Genomic DNA, 21325 nt, shown 5'->3' with positions numbered 1-21325 from the left:
TCTATCATTGGGATCAACAATCAGAAGTGTTAAGGAGTATGAGAGGCACTACTATTTTGAAGTCTCTACTCGAGTGAACTGATTGTTGATAACTTTGCCTCTACCTCTAAAGTTAATGATTTTATGTTGTAGCATAAGAGGTGGGTCTCCTTAACTTTCATTATCTTAGATGATTGTTCCCAACTCTATGCCGAAACTTGAATATTAATGACATTCATTGTGAAGTGTGAACTTGTCAAACATCACAAAACCTCATTTCCTAGAGCCACATACACCTACCAAACCTTTTTCAACCATTCATAGTGACTTATGGGGACCATCTTGACCTCGCAATTATACTAAAACAATATGGTTCATCTCCTTAATTGATGGCAATACTCTTGTCTAGTAGGTTTATCTTTTAAGAAACAAGTTTGAGGCTGCCTTCATATTCATCAATTTCTTCAACATGATCAAAACCCAATTCAATACCACCATCCAAGTATTACACACTGATAATGGCATTGAGTACTTTAACCAATCGTTCAATGCTATCCTTTAAATGCATTGTATTGTTCATACCAGTTCTTGTGCCGATACACCTTAACAAAATTAAGTTGCATGAAGGAAAAATTGACATGTACTTGACATTGCTAGAGCACTTATGTTTTACTTGCAATGTGCCCAAGTTTTATTAGGGAGATGCTATTTTGACTATAACCTACCTAATCAACTATATGCCAGTCAAATCTCATCCTTTGAAACTGCTATCCACAAATTTCAAAGTTTTTCTCCATATCCAATATTGAAATCAATCTTCCGCTTCATGTGTTTGATTGCACAACCTTTGTCTACAATCACCAAAGCACTAAACTTGAACCTCGAGCTATTAGATGCGTATTCCTTGGTTATTCTACCACTTAGAAATGATATAGATGCTTCTTGAACTATGGTTTTCACTAAGTGAGCCAATACCACCACCACCTTTTGAACCATTACCATCACCTACCCTATTAAGACCACCATCCTCTCTTTTGCCATAACCTGAGGAACATAGGTAGAGAGGAGGATATGTAAAGAGACCACAAAAGGGATAATTGTCAGTTTACACTTGGATAAAGAAACTGAAACACATTGAGCAACTTGTACCTAAAGTACCAAGAGAGTCTGAACTAGAGGTAGCTCTTAAAGTAGAATTCATGGAGACTTAGATGATACAAAACAAGCGAGGGAATTTATTGATCTTGATCTTCCTATTGCTTTGAGGAATCAACCTTGTTCATGTACTGTTTATCCAATAGAGAGGTTTGTTTCATAGAATGCACTTTATCCTCAATATCGGGCCTTTGTTGCTAATCTTGATACGGTGAAGGTACCTGAGACTATACAGGAAGCCTTAAGCATCCCTAAATGGCAAAGTGCTGTCACGAAAGAAATGGAGGCCCTAGAAAAGAATGGGACATGGGAATTTGTTTAGCTACCTAAAGGAAAGAGAATAATGAGTTGTAAGTGGGAATTCACCCCAAAGTGAAAGGTTGATGGAACCCTTGACAAGCTTAAAGCATGCGTGGTTGCAAGGGGGTTTACCTAAATATATGGTCTGGACTATGAAGGAACATTTGCTCAGATGGTAATATTGAAAAGTATTAGAGTCTTACTATCTATAGCAGCTAATATTGAGTGGCCTCTCCACCAACTTAACATCAAAAGTTCTTTTCTTAATGGAGAGTTGAAGGAAGAAGTCTATATGACTCTACCTCCCGAGAACTTAGAAACTCAAGTCTGTAAATTGAAAAAGTCTATATATGGCTTGAAACAATCACTAAGAGCTTGATTTGATTGGTTCTCAAGAGTCCTAAAGTTTGAAAATTACAAGCAAGCCCTATTTGACCACGTAATGTTTGTTAAAGTCAAGGGAAGCAAGATATGTATCCTTATTGTGTTGTCGATGATATAATACTCACTGAAGATCATCTTGTAAAGATAGAAAGGGTGAAGGCTGCCCTTAGAAAGGGGCTTGAAGTCAAAGATCTTAGGAAGTGAAAATATTTTCTCGGGATAAAAGTTGCTAGGTCACAAAGAGGAATCTATGTTTCTCAGAGAAAATATATGCTTGCTCTTTTGAAGGAGATGGGTATGTTGGGTTGCAGACTTGTTGAAACTGTTATTGAGATCAAGAAACCGAAGAAGCCTAAGAAAAAGAAGGAAAAAGAGGAGGAAGAAAACCTATATAAGGAAGGGGAAGAAGAAGAGGAGGAAACCCAAGAAAAGGGAGAAGTAGTTGATTAGGAGAGTTCAAAAACTTGTTGGAAAACTTATATATCTTTCCCATACAAGGCCAGATATAGCATTTGCTGTTAATGTAGTCAATCAATATATGAGCTGCCTAGTGAAGAGTCATATGGTGGTAGTTTACAGGATTCTAAGATATCTTAAGGATACTTCTAGTAGAGGGCTATTCTTTAGAAAACGTAAGCAAAGATCCATTGAAGTTTACACTGATGGAAGTTGGGGTGGAACCTCTAAAGGCTCAAGGTCAATCTCAGGTTATTGTTAATTTGTGTGGAGAAATTTAGTTCCATGGAGAAGCTAGAAGCAAAGAGTTGTTTCAAAAAGTAGTGCTGAATTTGAACTGAGAGCTTTGGCTCAAGGAGTAACAAAGGAATTGTGGCTAAGACAAATCTTGAATGAAATTCAAGTTGGAGCAAGCTAACCATTGAAACTTCACTGTAATATAAGGCTGCCATAAGTATGGCCTTATCTAGTGTAACATGACAGGTCTAAACATGTAGAGATAAACCGATACTTCATTAAAGAAAAGTGGAAGAAGGAATTCTATGTTTAACGCATTTGCCTACAAAGTTGCAAGGAGTTGATGTTGTAACTAAAGGGTTTCTTGGACCCCACATTTGAGAATTACAAAAGCAAGTTGGACATGATTAGCATCTATAATCTAATTTGTGGGGAGTGTGGAAACATCTAATATTTATTGTAAACATTGTCTCTATTGTATAGACTTTATTAGTGTTTATTAGGCATTATTAGTAATTATTAGTATTTATTCCCCTTGTTGTATATATAGTCAAGGTGTATCTCAGTATTGCATCAATAAGAAATATGATTTTCTCCCAAATTCCACACTCTTCTTTTCATGGCTGCAGTTTGGAAAGCTCCTGCCAAAACTTTTTTCCCTTCTCATTTTTAATTATTATTTTTGTAACTTTAATTTCCTTCAATGTCGTGAATTAAGCTTTTTATCGGTATTTGTAATCTTTTTTCCCTCAGCATTATTGTCTCTTTTGGAATTTATAGGCCATTTTCACTAACCCAGTATTATTATCCGTTTGGCAGCTATTTGAGAGCTCTGCTCTGATGAATATATCTGCGGTGAAGTCACTTCTCTCTGCACTATGCCAGCTTTCACATCAGTGCATGTCCAGCACTTCAAGTGGCTTGGCACCAGCCAGTCAAAAAATTGGAAGCATCAGTTTTTCAATGGAGAGAATGATATCCATCCTTGTGAATAATGTTCACAGTATGTACCTTCAATAACCATAACATGCTGGTCGTTCTATATTTGTAAGATGCTGTTTAATTGCTCAACCTCTCACTTTTTTCCCAGAAATACTTTTGTTTTCATGCCGCATTTGTTTTGTTAAAGTTAAGAGTGAATATATTATTGTCACATGATTTTCTTTTCACCGCAGGAGTGGAGCCATTTTGGGATCAAGTTGTGGGTCACTTTCTTGAGGTTTTCTTTTCCTTATTTTTTCCTCTTTGATATGTGCAACGCTAGTTTCATTTGATTCTTGCTAATATGATATATCTTTGCAGCTTGCTGATCATTCAAACCCACACTTGAGGAACATGGCACTTGATGCACTGGATAGATCTATATCTGCAGTCTTGGATTCAGATCAATTTCTCGATTACAAACAATTCAAGTTACCTAAAATATCTCAAGAAGTGAGAACTTCTACCCTCTTTCATGGCTGGGAAATCAATTTCACAAGAAAATAAGATTTGATGTGTGTATGAATATGCAGATTGAAGCGAACACCTCAGAGTTGAGGTCACTTGAATGTTCCGTCATATCTGCACTAAAGGTTCTTTATTTTTCTTGTCAAAGTGTTGATGTTCGTGTTGGATCTTTGAAAATTCTTCTTCATGTTATAGAGGTAATGTTGCTGCATTTTGTTCTAGTTTTGTTGTCATCTTTTGTTTCATTATTTCTATCTTCTTTTCACAATAGTGCTTTACAAATTCTTTCAGAGACATGGGGAAAAACTTCATTTCAGTTGGCCTAATATACTTGAATTGTTGAGGTTGGATTTGTTACTATTCCTCTATTTCATCAATGCGTATTTCTAACTTTTTCGTTGACCTCTGTTTTCATCCCTTGCCCCAAGGTCTGTAGCTGATGTTCCGGAGAAGGATCTTGTCACTCTTGGTTTCCAGGTTGGTGATGATGTCTCTGATTTATCTCTAGTTATGAAGTTCTCATTAACATGTTCTTCTGTACATATCAAGCAGCGTACTTGTCCAATCATCTCCTATTTTTTGGTTGTCTTTCCTTTCCCTTATCATCATATTTTTTGCCTTTTGGTGTCCTACATGTGGTCTAGGGGGAAAAATAGAACACTCAATGATACTCTAGAATTATAAGTCAATGATAATATTTATTAATACCAGTAAAAGAAAGGTAAAAACTATATCTAACTAGTTGCCTTTTCATAGGTAAATTTATGTGCTAACATAGCTGAAGGTATCCTTAGCTGTCTTGTGAAAATCAAAACTTGACTGAACACAAATGATAACGAACAGTGGGTATACAAATGAACAAGGAACATGCTGAAATGCTACTCAATAATCAGATTTATTAACGTCTTTAACAAAAGGCAGCAACTGTAGCTGACTAGTGAATGGTTGCCTATTTCTAGATAAACTATAGACTGTAATGCTGAAGTAAGCTTTAGCACAAAATGTTCTATTAAAATCCCTAATTAAAAATATTTACTTGAAAAATTATTAAAGAGGCGTTTACTTCAATATGGCACGTACTATGCTTGAGTTTATGCGCATGCTTGATTGGCACTAGTTTGAAGCGTTGAATACCGAAAGAGAAAAAAAAATTGCTAATCCCTTTTATATTACAGTTTCAGGTTAATTTTGTAGAAATTTATGCAATTGCTGCCTTGTCGGTTTATTTTGTTATTTATTCATCCAATTCTGTAGTTTCAGACTCTGACCTTATTGCCCATATTTTAAGTCTCTTGGTGCATGTTGAATTTCATTTTTGTTATCAATTTATTAGTGTGATTCTAAATTTTGTTAGTTTTCAAACGCAGTGAGTTGTATGAAGTTGTCATCTATGCTAATTTTCATCCCTACCATTTATTATTTCCTTGATAGAACCTTCAAGTGATAATGAACGATGGACTATCCACAATACCTGCAGACTGCCTTCATGTGTAAGATCCCAGTTTTTCATATTTGTTTACTCTCCATTGCATTTACAATAATAAATTTTCATTCCAAAGCCCTTTTGGCATTCAATTCCTTTGAGGATGTCGTAGAGATGTTTTTGAAGCATTAATGATAGAATTGGCACGAAAGAATGAAAAGGAATGCAATGAAAAGAAAATAAAAGGTGAATAGAATGGAATGAAAACGACACTTCTGCCTCTACTTAAGTTATAAAAAGGAACAGTGGAGAAATAATAAGGGCATAACAGACATTGCATCATAATTTGTTTTCTCTCTTCCTCTTCTGATTCTTCTTTCTCCCAGATATTGAAATTCCCTAAATGCTGACCAAACTCATTAATAATGTAAATGGTAACTCCTATGCCCCATTTGGTATATTAGGAGGGTTTTTAAAGGAAGTGGATTTTAAAAACATGTTTGGTATGCACACGGAGAAGTTAGGGTAATTTTTAAATGATGTGTATTTACAATATCAAATGACCATAATATCCTCACAGATCACCAGAAACAACACTGCTGTCCTCACCCCAACCCCAACAAAAAAAAGAAAAAAAACCCCACCTCCGCCCAACTAGTAACAACTACCTTTGCCAATCATGAACCTAGAAACTGTTATCACATATCAGAAATTGTTAGTGGCATATTAAAAATCATTATGGTTGGTATGCTATAATATTCACCTTGACATTACCAAAACAAACCACTCATGACACTCTATCATAGTAATTACGAGTTAACTAATCATCATTACTTTACCATGATAAAAAGGATTTAGGTGAGGATTAAAAATTAAATCATTAAAAAGCCAGGATCCCAATAAATCCTTTTAAAAGTTTGTTTGGACTCAAATCATAATTGAAAAATCATAGTTAAAGTAATAGAAGCATGGCAATTGAATTGCACAAGACAAAACATTAAAAAGAGGGGCAAAATTGACATTTTCCCATTTCAGGATCATCTATTGTAGCTAAACCTCTTGTGCCATGGCCATGATTCTGTGCCATGCACCATGACACATGACGTAGTTTATGACAGCATGTTTTGCTGACATGACAACATTTGGATGCAAACTCCTGGTATGTGCTGATTCTTCGTTCGACGTTCGATTAGGATGATTCGAACATCCACACAAAGCTTAATCAATTATCCAGCTAGTGGCACCAGTCTCATTTCAATATGTTTACCCATTTAAAAGTTGGATACCCAGATGTCAAATGATCTGCATTTGCACATCCAAGTGCCATTAGCCTTAACAAAGGCTTGAACCACATCTAATGGACTAACATTCACCTAATAGAACACATTCCAGACACAATTTAGCCATATAAGACTCCATTTCAAGCATACAAGGGCAACAATTAACCATTTGAATTCACGTTACCACAAATAGCTACTTAACCTCACAAACAAGCCTAATATCATCTTTCTCACATACTTGCACTTGTATTTTGACCCCATATAGATGATACAACACAAAGCATACATCCTAGGCCAATATACAACACACATAATCATGCAAGTGCAAGAAAATATACATGTGGTCGTAGTTGGCTATAATAGTATATATATTCATATATACATTAATCAAAATGTCAAAAGGGCATTACAAAAGTAGCAGTGCCCAACTACTCTTTGCCTTGAGCTCCTTTCCTCTTGCCCCTGCTAACACCTTCATCTATAAAATAGTAATCATAGGATGAGATAGAATCCCAATAACCAAATAATCTAACCTATCAACTAGCAAACTTGACATTATATAAGCATGCAAAGTGGGACAATAAAAAAATGTGATCATGATACAATCAAACATGTTATAGTACATAATGAACCATACATGATCCATAATCCATCCTAACCCTCACGGTACCTCTAACTAAATTTGTAGGCTAACAATATAAACAGGGTCAAGTCTATGTGACTAGATCGGCCCAAGCCCACCAATTTGGGAGGCAGCCTGGCCAAAGGCACCTTCACCCACTTTTAGACTACAGATTCCTCCTTTACGAATATTCAGAGTGTTGTCTGCTTCGGCCTATACCCTTACAAGTTATAATGGAGCTGCCAAGAATAACTGATCATCAGGGCCACTTGTGGTGTCAGTGATTACCATATAAGTTTAAACTAACTTCTCTTAGGGTTAATTCCCACCCTCTCAATGACTAGATGTAATTACATCAATGCATCACATGCTAACATTCAACCATGCATTATCCATTATCATAGCATAATCATGATCAACTATCATAATTATTTCCTTAAATCATTTCGCAAGCATATATCTAGTTCTTCATGAAAATTCGATTCGCACTTCACATAATTTATAAAACAAACGTATAATCTCTCTCTCTATATATACATATACATATATATATATATATATATCTATCAAAGTAACATAGTTTATTTTCACAACTCATATACCATACAAGCAAGTAAAGGGGCTGGATTATCCAGTTACCCCAATCATTTTTGTTACCAAAAAAGATTACTCATGGAATTCAAAGCTCCTCTAGCTCAAAGAGGTTTCAGGCTATGATAATCTACATATTAGAACACTAATTGTTCAATTTCCCACACTAACCTTCACACTTTTAGCTCTAATTAAATAACTCAAGTTCACAACTCTCATATTTGATCTAATCAAAATCCTAACTGTCTATGAGCTAAATAACATCATTCTATAGTTCTAGGTACTTCAAAATTCCCATTTTAAAGCTAGGGTTTGTCTAACCCTAAAGACCTAACCATACAACTCTATAAAATTCTCAATGTTAGGTGTAGAAACTTAAATAAGCTCTTAATAACTCCATTTAATTCATTGGGTTTGGACCCAAACCTTTAAGTCTAGAAATCAACATCTCCCCGCACTAAAAACTTATAAAGAAAACGAGTAGGGAGGCACAGGGAAGGAGTAAGAAGCTTATCTGGATAATTGGAGGTCTAAACTAGCTCCAAAATGCTTTGAGGTTGAAGGCCTAGCAAACCCTTCTTCCTTCTCCCTTGCTTTGGTTGAAACTCCTTTTCTTTCCTTCTATTTTCGTGTCTAACTCATGTCCGTTTAAACCAAGTTTTAGTTTGTTCGCTGCAACACATTGAGCTTCCACTATGGGCAGATAGCACAGATTTAAGGCCCATTGGATTTGAATCTCATCCAAACCCAAATCCAAATCTAAGTTCTACCTTAATCATTTTAAAATTTGAAATCTTTTCTAAACTCTTACTAATTCAAATCCTTCATCAATCTCTTTGTATTTTGACTAGCCCATTGGCGATATCGAACAAGATCAGATTGTTGGCTATGACCAGGACTAGACTGCCTTTATCGCTAGCCAGGATAGGACAGTTGACACCAACCAAGATCAGACGGCCGACTTCCATCAGGGCTAAACTGATGGCGCCAACCAAGATCGAATTGTCAGCATGGACTAGGACAGGGCTGCCATCATCGATTGGGACTAGACCGCAAGCTATGGCCGACTTCTAATTGGACTAGATCGTTGCTTGCACTTTAGTCCAGTCGACTTCTGCAATCCTGTCCTGGTTGTTGCTTGTGGTTAGGCCTCAGTCGGTGCTGATAGTCCGGTCTTGGTGGAAGTTGGCCGTCTGGTCTCAGTCATCGCTAGTAGTATGGTCCTAATGAAAGTTTGTCATTCAATCTTGATAAGGGCCAATGGTTTAGTCCTGGTGGAAGTCAACTGTCCAAACTGTCGGCTTTGATTGGGACCGAACCACCGGCGTTGTCCAAGGATCTTCAAAATTCAAATATGGAATTTAAAATTTGGAATTTCACTTAAAATCCAAACAAAAGATTTTAATATTATAATATGGAATTTTTCATATCATCCAAACAAATAATTTAGAATCTATAAATTTCAAATATGAGATTCAGAGTCTAAATTTCCAACCCAAATTCACCATCCAAACACAACCTTAATTAATTCTCTAATTTTCTAATTTACCCTTAGTTAGTTTATAATTTCTCTATTAAAATTTTGGAATGTTACAACTGCCAATTGGCATAGGGTTCAAACTCTAAACAAAAGTTATTGCAATCAGATCAGAAACACCATGGCAGCCTTATGGTTTGAAAGCGATGGTGTTGCAACAAGAACACAAGGCAAAAAACTCAAATTGAAGGGCAGGAAGATGATTACGGAGAAGCAATCAACAATGAATCCCAAAAATCGTAGAAATCAAGCCAGTAATTGAATATTGAACCCATAAATCAATGATAGAAATCTATTGTAGAATCTTAGAAAATGTTTTTCATTTTAGAACTCGAGAAATCCATTGTTGTTAGAATCAAATCAAATGGTCATTTTTTCATCAATTTCAACCTTCCCTTATGGAACCTAGTTCCATCATTTTTTTTTTTATAAGTAACTTCCATAAAGAAGCCTATTCTGATAGAGTTCTGAGATAATGGGTGATTTGGAAAAATAGATATTAGAAATAAATAATATTTTTGATTTATTTTAGATATTTTCTACTTAATAATATTTTTAGATTTTATGTAGGTATTTAGTTATCTAGATTTTATATAGATATTTAGATATTTGTTTAGATATCTATATATTTATCTAGATATCTAGTTATTTGGATTTTATTCACATATTTAGTTCTTTAGATTTTATTTAATATTTTATATAGATATAGATTCTAGGAGATTTTATTTAGGTTTATTCAATTATCTAATTATCTAGATTTTATTCATTATTTTAGATTGTATTTAGCATCATAAATATGCTTAGCAACTTAGAAGCAAGCATATGATGAATAAAACAAACTTTTGATACTTGGCTCCTAGGTGTGGCTATTGAGAGAAGTATAGAGTGAGATTCTTGTTCTATATCATCTTGATATATTTGTTCCTTCTAATTTCTTTTATCAATTCTATATTCTCTTATTAATGTTATGAAGTTAGATTTTGATTTCATGTGTCAATAGAGATTTTTCTTCCTTATTTCTCTCTACATATCTTGGATCCTATCATATTCGATGGTACCAAACTCACAAAATTTAGACTTCCGTTTTCTCTCTACATATCTTGAATAGTATTTATGGGATAAAAAATAGGACTAAATGCCCTACTCCCCCCCCCAGACAGTTACTAACTGCTAATGACATATTTTATTTTTTTCAACATCACGCTCCTTCTGGATTTGTTCCTAGGTGTTCTCCTTGTGTTGTCTCATGTCTGTAGTTGCATATATTGCAGGTGTGTAGATGTGACTGGCACATATAGTGCTCAAAAGACAGAGTTAAACATAAGCCTGACTGCAATTGGCCTCCTATGGACTATGACTGATTTCATTGCCAAGGGCCTTCTTAATAAATCTTTGGAAGAAAAGGAAACAGGTTCAAGTTTAATTGTCAATCTCAATTTGCATACATTCGTTAGTTTGAACCTGCTCTATATTTTCACTATGATGCTATCTTCAGGAATTTCAGGTGTTGGTTCCATAGTGAAGCTGATAGACAGTGAAAAGATGGAGAAACAGACACTTGGTGTTTCCAAGGATATCAAAGACTCTGGTGTTTCCAAGGATATCAAAGACCATGCTACCTATTTGTATGATGTTGATTGTGAGAAGCTTTTGTTCTCAGTTTTCTCATTACTTCAAAACCTTGGTGCTGATGAGAGACCAGAGGTATGATGAATTTTGTCATTTTTTTTACTTTCCAAAACTCCCCTTCCCCTTCCTCCTCATTTTGTTGCATTGGGTGTGCCTGCGATATGATTTGGAAGTGTTTGAGAACAAGAAGTGTATAGATAGCTTCATGAATCATAAGATTTTATCTTTTCCAGCCTGATATGGGCAATGAAATTGACTATTGTTTTAAAGACTCTTGTTTCGTTGTTTTCCATCTTATGTCTACTGTTGAGAGCATAATTATCTGAGCAACCAAAAAAAAAAAATTTTTGCTGAAAATTGAGTGTTGTGATATGGGAAAGTTCGTGCCCATTTTTGTTAGCTGGATCCATTAATCATGAAAAGCAGCATGATCAGCATTTTATGGTTTTTTCTTCCTTGTGCACTTTATTGTGAAGTGCTCAGCAAATGTGAAGACTGGTACTGTAAAAGGATATGAATACTTCGACAAGAAATTGCAACTGTTTCTGGACCAAGTATCATTTGCATCACACGTGTTACTGTTGAGGCATTGACATTCTCAAATCTTTCCCTTGGATTGTTTTAGTTAAATTGTAGTGTGTGTATCATAGCCTCCTCATCTCCCTCCCTCGTCTTTCGATTGAAATACTCCTTCATGTTGCTTTGTTTGATTTTATGAAATTGTTTAATAATTAGCTTACTGTGGCTGTAAATATTCTCCTGTTGCTTAAAGTTCTGTATTTCAGGTCAGAAACTCTGCTGTGAGAACACTTTTTCAAACTTTAGGAACTCATGGACAAAAGCTTACAAAAGGAATGTGGGAAAACTGTCTTTGGAATTATATATTCCCAACGTTGGAGCGTGCTTCTCACATGGTAAGCTGAAACCATTATCAATTGAGAATTGACAGTTTACTTCAATCATGAAGGTACATCAAAAATTTTGCTCACATATAGGCTGCCACTTCTTCAAAAGATGAACGGCAAGGGAAAGAACTTGGGACTCGAGGGGGAAAGGCAATTCATATGCTCATACATCATAGGTATATAAAGTTGATCAATTTTGTTTCCCTCTAGTTTATTTATGCCCTTCTTATTATGTTCTTTTAAGAAAATAGGAAGACTGTAGCATAAGGAGAGGCACAAGTGAAAAGATAAATGTTTAAAAATAATACTGTCCTGAGTATTGACTATATGCCTTTAGAGACACAATCTGAATTGAAACAACTGGCCTGTAATCAGGACTTTGAGAGAAGAAGGGAACTTGCCTGTGGAGGCTTTGGTTGGTATTAGCAAGGAAAAAACTGTAATCTACTGCTAGCCTGCTAGAATAAACGACGTTTTGTACTGCAGAGATTAGATACGATTAGATGACTTTCGACTCAGCAAAATGGCAGGTTTGACTTACAAACAATATGTATAAAACAGTGCTGCGTGTCCTCCTCTGGAATCACGGGATTTTTTTTAGAACTATTGTTCGTGGATGGTAAAATGGCACTAATGCCATGTTTAGAAAGCAGTGAGATTGAAAATACAGGAAAAGAAAGGAAGAAGACAATTGTTATGAAGGCCTCCAGAATTATTTTCTTTTACTCAAAATCTGTCTTATAAAATTAGACCAAGCCACATACTTATATTGCGCCCCTAATCATGCCCAAGTCTGGTACTCTGAAAAGAATCTTCCTAGAAGGCTGGAACACACCCACTCATACAACTAACACCACAGTGCCACTACTGTGACATAACATTCTCCTAATTGCAATACCACCCTTACCCTGCATGCATAACCCACTTAAACATAGACTTTTACGACATTGACATAGACATAATACCTAACAGAAACATCGGACACCCCCCACATAAAATGACAATGGATCCTAAAAAACCTCTTATCAACAAATTTATTCACTGAAGAGACACTGAAACTGTGTGCATAACATTGACCTCTACACTTGTCAGTTGTCATGCTCATGAGATAACTATATAGTGAAGTAGACTATACTTTTAATGCGCAACGATTTAGTACTTTATTAATCTCATGGCCCTTTCCTGATTTCCTTAAACATGTATGTTGAGATGAATTTGCAGTCGTAATACAGCTCAGAAACAGTGGGATGAGACACTTGTGCTAGTTCTTGGTGGAATAGCTCGTATATTACGGTTATTCTTTCCATTTTTGAAGAGCCTCGATAAATTCTGGTCTGGTAGGTTCATCATTAAATTTTTAATAATAGTTTGTCTAGTTTAATTTACAAACAATTCTGTTTCAATGTAATTTTATGCAGGATGGGAGTTGTTGCTCCAGTTTGTTGAGAATAGCTTCTTAAATGGCAGTAAAGAGGTAGCACTTGCAGCCATTAACTGCTTGCAGACAACTGTTATTTCACACTCATCAAAGGTAATGATTATTGTCTGAAAATTAGTTGGTCTTTTGCCTGTAACTGAAGAGATAGGGCCTCTTCTTGCTCTATATTGGATTTTATTTTTACATCTATGAGGAAGCAGAACTAGCTGAGGACACTCATCTAAGTATCAAGTGTACTAACGCAATTCCATGAATCAGGGGAATATGCCGATGCCTTACCTTATATCTGTAATTGATATTTATGAAGTTATTCTGGAAAAGCCTCACAGTTACAGCTCCGATGCTGCCACCAAGGTGAAGCAGGAGGTTTTGCATGATCTTGGTAATGCATTGACTTTCATTTTTTCTTTATCAGAGAGATAGGGATGATTTAATGTTGTTAGTATCAAGTGTTATCATGTTTACTTATTCCAAAGGAATCTAATTCTAGATCTGATGTGATCAAGGGAGCTGATCAAATCAGCTCATTGATCCCTCATTTCAAGGGTTCCCCAAATTTCTTGCAATGGCTCCCAGGATTTTCTTTATAAATTCATTCTTTTGGCATTTTACTATTTTTTTTTTCCTTTTCTTCTCTCTACTGGAGCACGCCTGCTTCCAGGTCTCTATTTATTTTGGTTCTTCTCTTCTTCTATTGTGTAATTCAGGACATCATCAAATAAAATGTTCCATGAATTATTTCATTTTGTTTATCTGCATCATTGCTAAGGCTGCTTTTCAGATGCAAATATTCACACCGGAGTGACAATATTCTGATATTTTACTTGTCTATCAGGAGAGCTATATGTGCAAGCTCAAGGGATGTTCAATGATGACATGTACACACGATTGATTGCCATCATAGACATAGCTGTGAAGCAAACCATGTTAATTAATGATAACTTTGAAGTAGAATTTGTAAGTCTGATGTTGTACTCAACTTCTTTAATGTTTGAGTTATTCTGTGTCCTTTGGTTGAGACAATCATTCATAATGTTTGGCTGATGCTGTACTTGATTTTTTTCCCCGTATTCTATCAACACTTGGAAAAAGTATCACATCTAAATTTCAAGGTTGGCCATAAAATTTCTTAATTCCATGATTCTTGCACCATATGAGAGAATGTGTTCAGAACTGTTTACAAGTTACAAAGTAATTCTGAGTGGAAATGAGTTGAAACATTTGGGAGCATATGCAGTACAAATTGGAATGCCACTTTATTCATCTTGTATAACAAGTGATCCTGAGAAGTATGATGGGGTTGTTTAAAATGCTGTTTTCCTTGCTGTACACATGTTGGCTTGGTACTGTCTTAAGTACCAGAGTCTTGGTAGTAAATAGTCATGTCTTCCTCTTGTTCTTGAATTCCAACAATTATACATTGAACCTGTTAGGGTGGTAGTAGTAATACAGTTATCATTTCAAACTTTTAAGTTGGGATATTTTCATTGAGTCAGTTTTTTTTTTTTTTTAATTAGGGAAATGTCCCCCCTGTGCTACGGACTATTCTGGACATTATACCACTGTTACGCCCAACTGAGCACATCTCCTCTATGTGGCTTATTCTTCTTCGGGAGTTCTTGCAGTATCTTCCTGGTGAGGATTCTCGCTTACAGAGTGAAGATGATAAAATGGATCATGCAAGCAGTTCTAACTTTGTCCCAGGTATAGAAGAATATATCATTGCACCATAGCTAGTTTTTCAGTCTACCTTTGGGCAAAAGCTTGTGTGAAATCTATGCTTATTTTCGCAGACTCTAATAAAAAGTACAAAGCACCTAATGGCACTTCTTTAGTATCACCTGACAAAGTAACATCTTCAGGAACTGGATCAAGTGCAGCTGTCAATGCAGGCCTTCCTAGTTATATTTTTGTGGAAAAGCTAGTTCCTGTGCTGGTAGATCTTTTTCTGCAGGCACCAGTAGTTGAAAAGTACATTATATACCCTGAAATTATTCAAAGCCTCGGAAGGTAGTAATTGCAATTCAAGTTTTGAATGATAGTTTTTCATGTATATATGTGTGTGTGCGCGCACAAAGATCAGTTCCTTGTGCAATTTTTTAAAATGTAATGATGTTATACTGGCCTTTAGAGAGAACAAAAATTACAATTAATCCAACTTACTCTGCAAGAACATTTGATAAACCTTTACTTAATATTTATATATGTTTTTTAAAAAAATCAATAAGAAATGTTTTGCAATAACACTATAATGTCAAAATTCAGATGTATGACAACCAGAAGAGACAACCCTGACAGTGCACTTTGGAGGTTAGCTGTTGAAGCATTCAACCGAATCCTTATTGACTATGTTAGCAAATTAATCTACAGCGGTCCAGATTCTGGCTTTAGCAAACCTGCTAGAAGTCGTATATGGAAAGAAATTGCAGATATTTATGAAATATTCCTCGTTGGATACTGTGGGCGAGCTCTTCCTTCAAATTCTCTCTCAGCATTGGTATTGGAGGCTGACGAGTCCCTTGAGATGTCAATGTTAAAGGTTCTTGGTGACACTGTCCTTAAGTTGCCAATTGATGCCCCAACAGATGTGAGTTTCTCACCAATCACTTCATCTATATTTGGTCTTGATGACACTATCCTTAAGTTGCCAATTGATGCCCCTTGTGTATTTTTGGTGGCCATATAAAAAGGAATTAGGCTTTGATAACTCTGGGCATATAGAGGGATTGCCCACTTCATTTTCTCTCAGGTTGCTCCATCTTTTTAGGCCTGGGTTTTATTAGTCTGCTTAAAGAAACTAAGTTCCTGGTTTTGCATACTTTATAGGATGTTTTCTGTTCCATAATTTTATGTGTTGTGTGTTACTCCAACATCAAATACTTCTATATTTAACGTTCTTGTGTTTGGAATGACAATAGCTATTTATCCTAGATATAAATGGCATAATTAAGGATGTAGGGATCTTGAACTCCTAAGTATCTTAATTCCCATGATTCTAGTGTGACTTAGACATCTTGATACTGGAGGTGGAGGGTCTTACATGCTGGTGTGAAGATATCAGTACACTAACTACTGAAAATTTGAAGCCATTGCCACAGGATGATCCTTTATATGTGGACAGAAGAGAAATATTTTGATGTGATGCTAGAAGCTATAAACAACTTGCCTCTATATAGGGGCAAAGCTAGGTGCTTCATCATGGGGGACCAGAATTGAGAAAGATCTAGACTGGCTTCAGCTTTCAACTTACTAGCCTAAATTTAAATATCATTTTAATTCCTGAATATGTGATTCCATTTTGATTGAATTTTAATTTATCGAACACTTATATATATATATATATATATTTAGTACATATAAAATCTAGGAAAAGTATAATTTTGGGTCTCTACATTTTGCTCTCATTTTGTTATAGGTTCCTACACTTTTTTTTTTCGGTGTAAGAACCTTGAATATCAAAAAACATGTACGAGTAAAGTGTAAAAATTCAAAGTTATGTTTTTCCTTAAATCTAACTATGGTTCTCACCAAAAAAAATTCGAATTGTGATTAAAGTAAACTAATGTATTAGTTTAATATCAAAATAAAAGTTTGTTTAGTGAAATGATAAGGCTTAGATATTAATTATGAGAAATTTAACCTGTCTATGCACTGAAATTCTCTAAATGAAGTGATGGTTGAGCTGGAATATGCCTAAAACAATTAAAGAGTAATCTCTTGAATGCCCAATTGTGAAACTTCTTAGATATTTCAATATGATATTTGGTAGAGAAAATTTCTTACGACAAAGTTAGAGACAATCCTGAAAGATTAATAGATTAAAATGTTTCATAAAGGAATGGAAATAGAAGAACCTATTCATAAAAGGATGTAAGAATGCTTGCCATAGACCTTTGTATGGTTTCTTTGATTTTTTCCCCCCAAAGAGCTGTAGTAATTGAACTCTCAACAATGACTTGCTAAAACAAAATGAAGGGGAAAAAATCTCAGATTATTTAGACTCCAATAAGAAAATTTAAAGTTGTAATCTTAGGATTGTGCACTGACTAATCCAATACCAAATTCTTGGCTTATTGAATGGAGAAAGAAAGGTGGGTTTTGTTATTGTGCGATTGGTGGTACAAAAGAAACCCTTAGTCTTGCGAAGCTAAATTTATAACTTCTCTCTTACTTATGTGCTGCCTCCCCACCCCACCCCCCCAAAAAAAAAAAAGATCTATATCTCAAATGAAGTGTCAATGGCTAAATTTTTTTGGAGACACTAACTTGAAGGACTTGTATTATTGGGGTTTAACTCCAAACTTAATGATGCCCTAACTCATGTAGTTAGTTTTGCTACTGTTAGTCTCTTGCCACCAAAAGATGTTTTTTTGTTTTTCATCCTTGAAGTCACTGAATGTGCTTATTTTGTCTGAGTTTTTCTTGCATTATGATGTAATCCAGTAATGGTCCCTTCAGCTTGAGTTTTCAAGGCTACATGCATTGCTTGTTCTTTCTTTCTCGCTAATGCCGTGCATGTTTTCAGATTCTGTGGCGACTGGTCAACACACTAGACCGTTGTGCATCACGCACATGCTCATTACCTGTTGAGACTGTAGAGCTTATGCCTTCACACTGCAGTAGATTTTCGTTGACTTGTTTGCAGAAGTTATTTGTTTTGAGCAGGTGCCACACCAGAGTGTTTATACAATTCTTTCTAAATTTATCTTTCAATTGTTTGATGTGCTATAAGTACCATTTGCTTGATGGTGATTGGTGATCAACTCTTATCAAGGCCTGTTGAAGCATTCTCTCTTATTTTTTACATTGTTTCCTTGTTCTCCTTATAGTGCTTATCAATGAGTGTCTTCTTTGATAAGCTTTTTCCCTCTAGTATTCATTTACATAGCTGTTATTTTGATTATTTTCCAATGTTGTATCCTGTTTCTAGTTTTTCTAATGAAGCCGATTGGAGTTTGACAAGATCTGAAGTGAGCAAAATATCACTTACTATGCTCATGACTAGATGCGAATACATCTTTACCAGGTTTCAGATGGATGAGAATGAGTTAGGTGAGCCTCTCTTTTTTGATGAACACTATGTACTATAGTAATGGATGTGGATGATCGTAGCTTCAGATCTCCTACAATTTTCCCATGTTTAATGTGTGATTTTCCTGCAGGTGAGCATCCATTACCAAAAGCAAGACTTGAAGAAATTATGTATGTTCTCCAAGAACTGGCACATCTCGTAATACATCCTGACACTGCTTTCGCGCTTCCCTTGCACCCATATCTGAGAGGTGGATTAGCAGAGGAGAAGGAGAAGCCTCATGGGCGTCCCCACCTGCTTGTGCTACTTCCTTCCTTTAGTGAGCTTGTTTTATCGAGGTAAAGTAAATATACTTGTTGGAATATACCAAAGCTTAATCTTTGACACGAGCGCACAAATATGAATGAGTAGTTGATGTGTAAACTAGTCGTCTTGTGGATAGATGAAATATGAAGAATCAGAAAAGAGAGTACAAGGAGGTAGAATGAGATGATTTTCCAAGAATAGCAAAAATCCAAAAAAAAAAAATTATGTACAGTAAATTGTAAATTCGGACATCTGTTAAAGGAAAGGAATACAGTTTACTCAAAAGATAAACAAGTAAAAAGTAAAGCAAGAAAAAGAAAGAGCTGCTTGTTTGATTGATGATGAAGAAATCTCTTGGAGGAATGTTGGAAGCTTTAACTGATAAGGAGGCTAAGAACGAAAGTCTGTCCTGCAGTTGATGCATTTACTGAAACCCGTGTCTAAACACTAGCTCTATGGGCCAGCCACAGACACCAAGGATAAGGAAAGAGATGTACGGTTCCATAATTTTTTATCCTTCTCTTTCAGAAAATCTCGAGAGGTAGGAGAGGAAACCAATCAAAAACTGTGAAGTGTATGTAACATGGGTTTTCAAGCCATTTCACGTGCAATAATAAGCGGGAGCTAGATTATGAGCTCCAATAACATATCATGCAATTGTTAATAGATAAAGCGTTAAAAGTGGATCACTTGCTTATGACATATCACCTTGGAGGAGGCCTTCACCTACTAAAAGTAGTGAAGATAAAACTAGCGACCATTTTTCTTTCTTTCTGTCCCCCACCCCTCTCATTTTGTTCTTAAGTTCTGTTCTTTTGATGGACAGAGAACTAAGAATACGGGAACTAGTGGTAGCATTACTTCGATTAGTCAGCAAGGAGTTGTCTCTGGAAAAGCTCAGCTTAACAAATGAAAAGAATACTTCCAGATAAGAGCTTTTGTCATTTGATCAAAGTTTTTAGCTTATAAGCCCTTTTTTCTTCTTATTCCCCCTCTTCTTCATTAGTATTATGTTGTATATTTTTATGTAGACTAGACTAGGCCCACCCTGATAGGAGGTTTTGCCCTGTATCCTTGCACTGTTCATCGGTCCTGCATTATGGCCTAGTGTCTGGTGTCAACCATGCTTTCTCATATCCACCGGCCCCTTGAACTTAATCACCACATCTTTCGGGTCAGACTTGGAGACCCGTGAGCTTGGGACGATTAGTTGAGCGGCTGAGATAAATATGTGTAGTGTATACAGCAAAAAGAACCACTTACGGGGACAGTTGACAAGGAGACTTCATAACAGAATGTCATTGTGACTTGTGAGAAGATCTACATTCCCCTTGCCATTTTTTTGTGTTCTATCGTATTCTGTGAGTATACATCGAACCCTAATCTTTTCTTGCCACATAAAATGGTAAAATATTTTCTTGGGCAAGAAAGATATATGTATCATGTTGTGCTGCTTTTATATTTGCATTGAGGCATACGTTCTTTTAGAAGAGCATTCTTGAATTTGAACACTTGTTTCCTTCAGCAGAGCCATTTCCATGCCGAGGGTATCTTCTATTCACTTCTATTTGTCCTCAGTTGTATAAATAATATTGACAGTTATTTCATGCCTTGTTCTATCCAACATCTGGATGTGAAGTTTTGGAGCATTTTGGTTTTCATGAGTCCCAGCTCCTAGTCGATCTGCTTTTCGGCTCTAGTAGTTATGGCGTGTCTTCTGATGATAGCCATCTGGATATAGCGTGTCTTTTACATACAAACACTCAGAAGCTATAAAGCACGAAGGAAAATTTATACCCCATATCAACGGAGTAGAGGTTAAAGTATTGGACAAGGATGAGGATGGCGCTTGTTTGTCCATGTTAAATTTGGCGCACCACACCTGGCTGGATTAAAAGCAAGCTGAGGATTCTGTTAAATGTGTTATAACTGTTTTATGTAATGCCACGGAAGATCCTGCTTCTGACTTGGTCTTCTTTGTAGTAGTTTGACATGTGGTTTTAAAGTGTTTATTCATTGGCATAATTATGTGTTTACTTTTTCACTTTCAGACAACGAGGGAAAAAAGCTTAGTGCATATGAATTATTTAAAAGAAAAAAGATCACTTTTTGCAGACGATTGAAGCACGACTGAATTTATTTGTTATGTTACCTTCATCCAATCTTTAATATTTCTTGGCATCTGCTGTGTTTATATTTAGATTTTGTGCATGCGCTACAATAAGCATATCCAAGATGCTTATTCCGTATTTCTTTTATCGATTACGTACTTTGCTTTTATGTTTTGATCTCTGCTAAAAAGGAGAGTATACACTCTTATACTTTGTTAACCGCTTAATGTCACCAGGATTTGTCTAATGTCTGTCTTCTCGACTCGTCCCAGTCTAGATCATTGTATTGAATTTGAACTTGTATTTTTTTTTTAATTCAGGTAAAACTAACCTTGTATTTTTATAAAAAAAATAATTTATTTCAAATTCAAATTCCTAACAAATTTAAGTCAAGAATTGTGATCGATACAAGTTAGCGAGCGAGTTTTGGATGTCTGCCTATGTATATTGGACTACTAACTGAAAATGGAAAGCATTCCATGGAGGCGAGG

General features: G+C 35.7%; 1 protein-coding gene across 5 annotated transcripts in view; it reads left to right on the top strand.

The window, feature by feature from the left end:
• The window catches only part of LOC129307410 (uncharacterized), a 35200-nt gene extending 14363 nt beyond the window's left edge, over positions 1-20837 (top strand). For 3 of the 5 annotated variants that reach the window (XM_054948354.1, XM_054948356.1, XM_054948357.1), the window contains 22 exons: positions 3331-3514; positions 3687-3730; positions 3814-3945; positions 4026-4157; positions 4252-4304; positions 4389-4437; positions 5392-5450; positions 10685-10824; positions 10909-11117; positions 11828-11956; positions 12038-12123; positions 13169-13284; positions 13366-13478; positions 13644-13767; positions 14221-14342; positions 14903-15089; positions 15179-15395; positions 15651-15972; positions 17911-18050; positions 18316-18437; positions 18548-18755; positions 19550-20837. In XM_054948354.1, the coding sequence (XP_054804329.1) occupies positions 3331-3514; positions 3687-3730; positions 3814-3945; positions 4026-4157; positions 4252-4304; positions 4389-4437; positions 5392-5450; positions 10685-10824; positions 10909-11117; positions 11828-11956; positions 12038-12123; positions 13169-13284; positions 13366-13478; positions 13644-13767; positions 14221-14342; positions 14903-15089; positions 15179-15395; positions 15651-15972; positions 17911-18050; positions 18316-18437; positions 18548-18755; positions 19550-19655 (2994 nt within the window). In that variant the 3' untranslated portion in view covers positions 19656-20837. The remainder of the gene's footprint in view (positions 1-3330; positions 3515-3686; positions 3731-3813; positions 3946-4025; positions 4158-4251; positions 4305-4388; positions 4438-5391; positions 5451-10684; positions 10825-10908; positions 11118-11827; positions 11957-12037; positions 12124-13168; positions 13285-13365; positions 13479-13643; positions 13768-14220; positions 14343-14902; positions 15090-15178; positions 15396-15650; positions 15973-17910; positions 18051-18315; positions 18438-18547; positions 18756-19549) is intronic. The other 2 variants (XM_054948355.1, XM_054948358.1) reach the window with 2 other exon arrangements.
• Positions 20838-21325: the final 488 nt, after the last annotated feature.

The sequence above is a fragment of the Prosopis cineraria genome, unplaced genomic scaffold (genome assembly GCF_029017545.1).
Source record: "Prosopis cineraria cultivar Desert tree isolate PC_DT_omini unplaced genomic scaffold, ASM2901754v1 PC3, whole genome shotgun sequence".
Taxonomy (NCBI): domain Eukaryota; kingdom Viridiplantae; phylum Streptophyta; class Magnoliopsida; order Fabales; family Fabaceae; genus Prosopis; species Prosopis cineraria.
The sequence above is the reverse complement of the archived record's forward strand: the minus strand, read 5'-3'. Positions and strand labels throughout refer to the sequence as shown.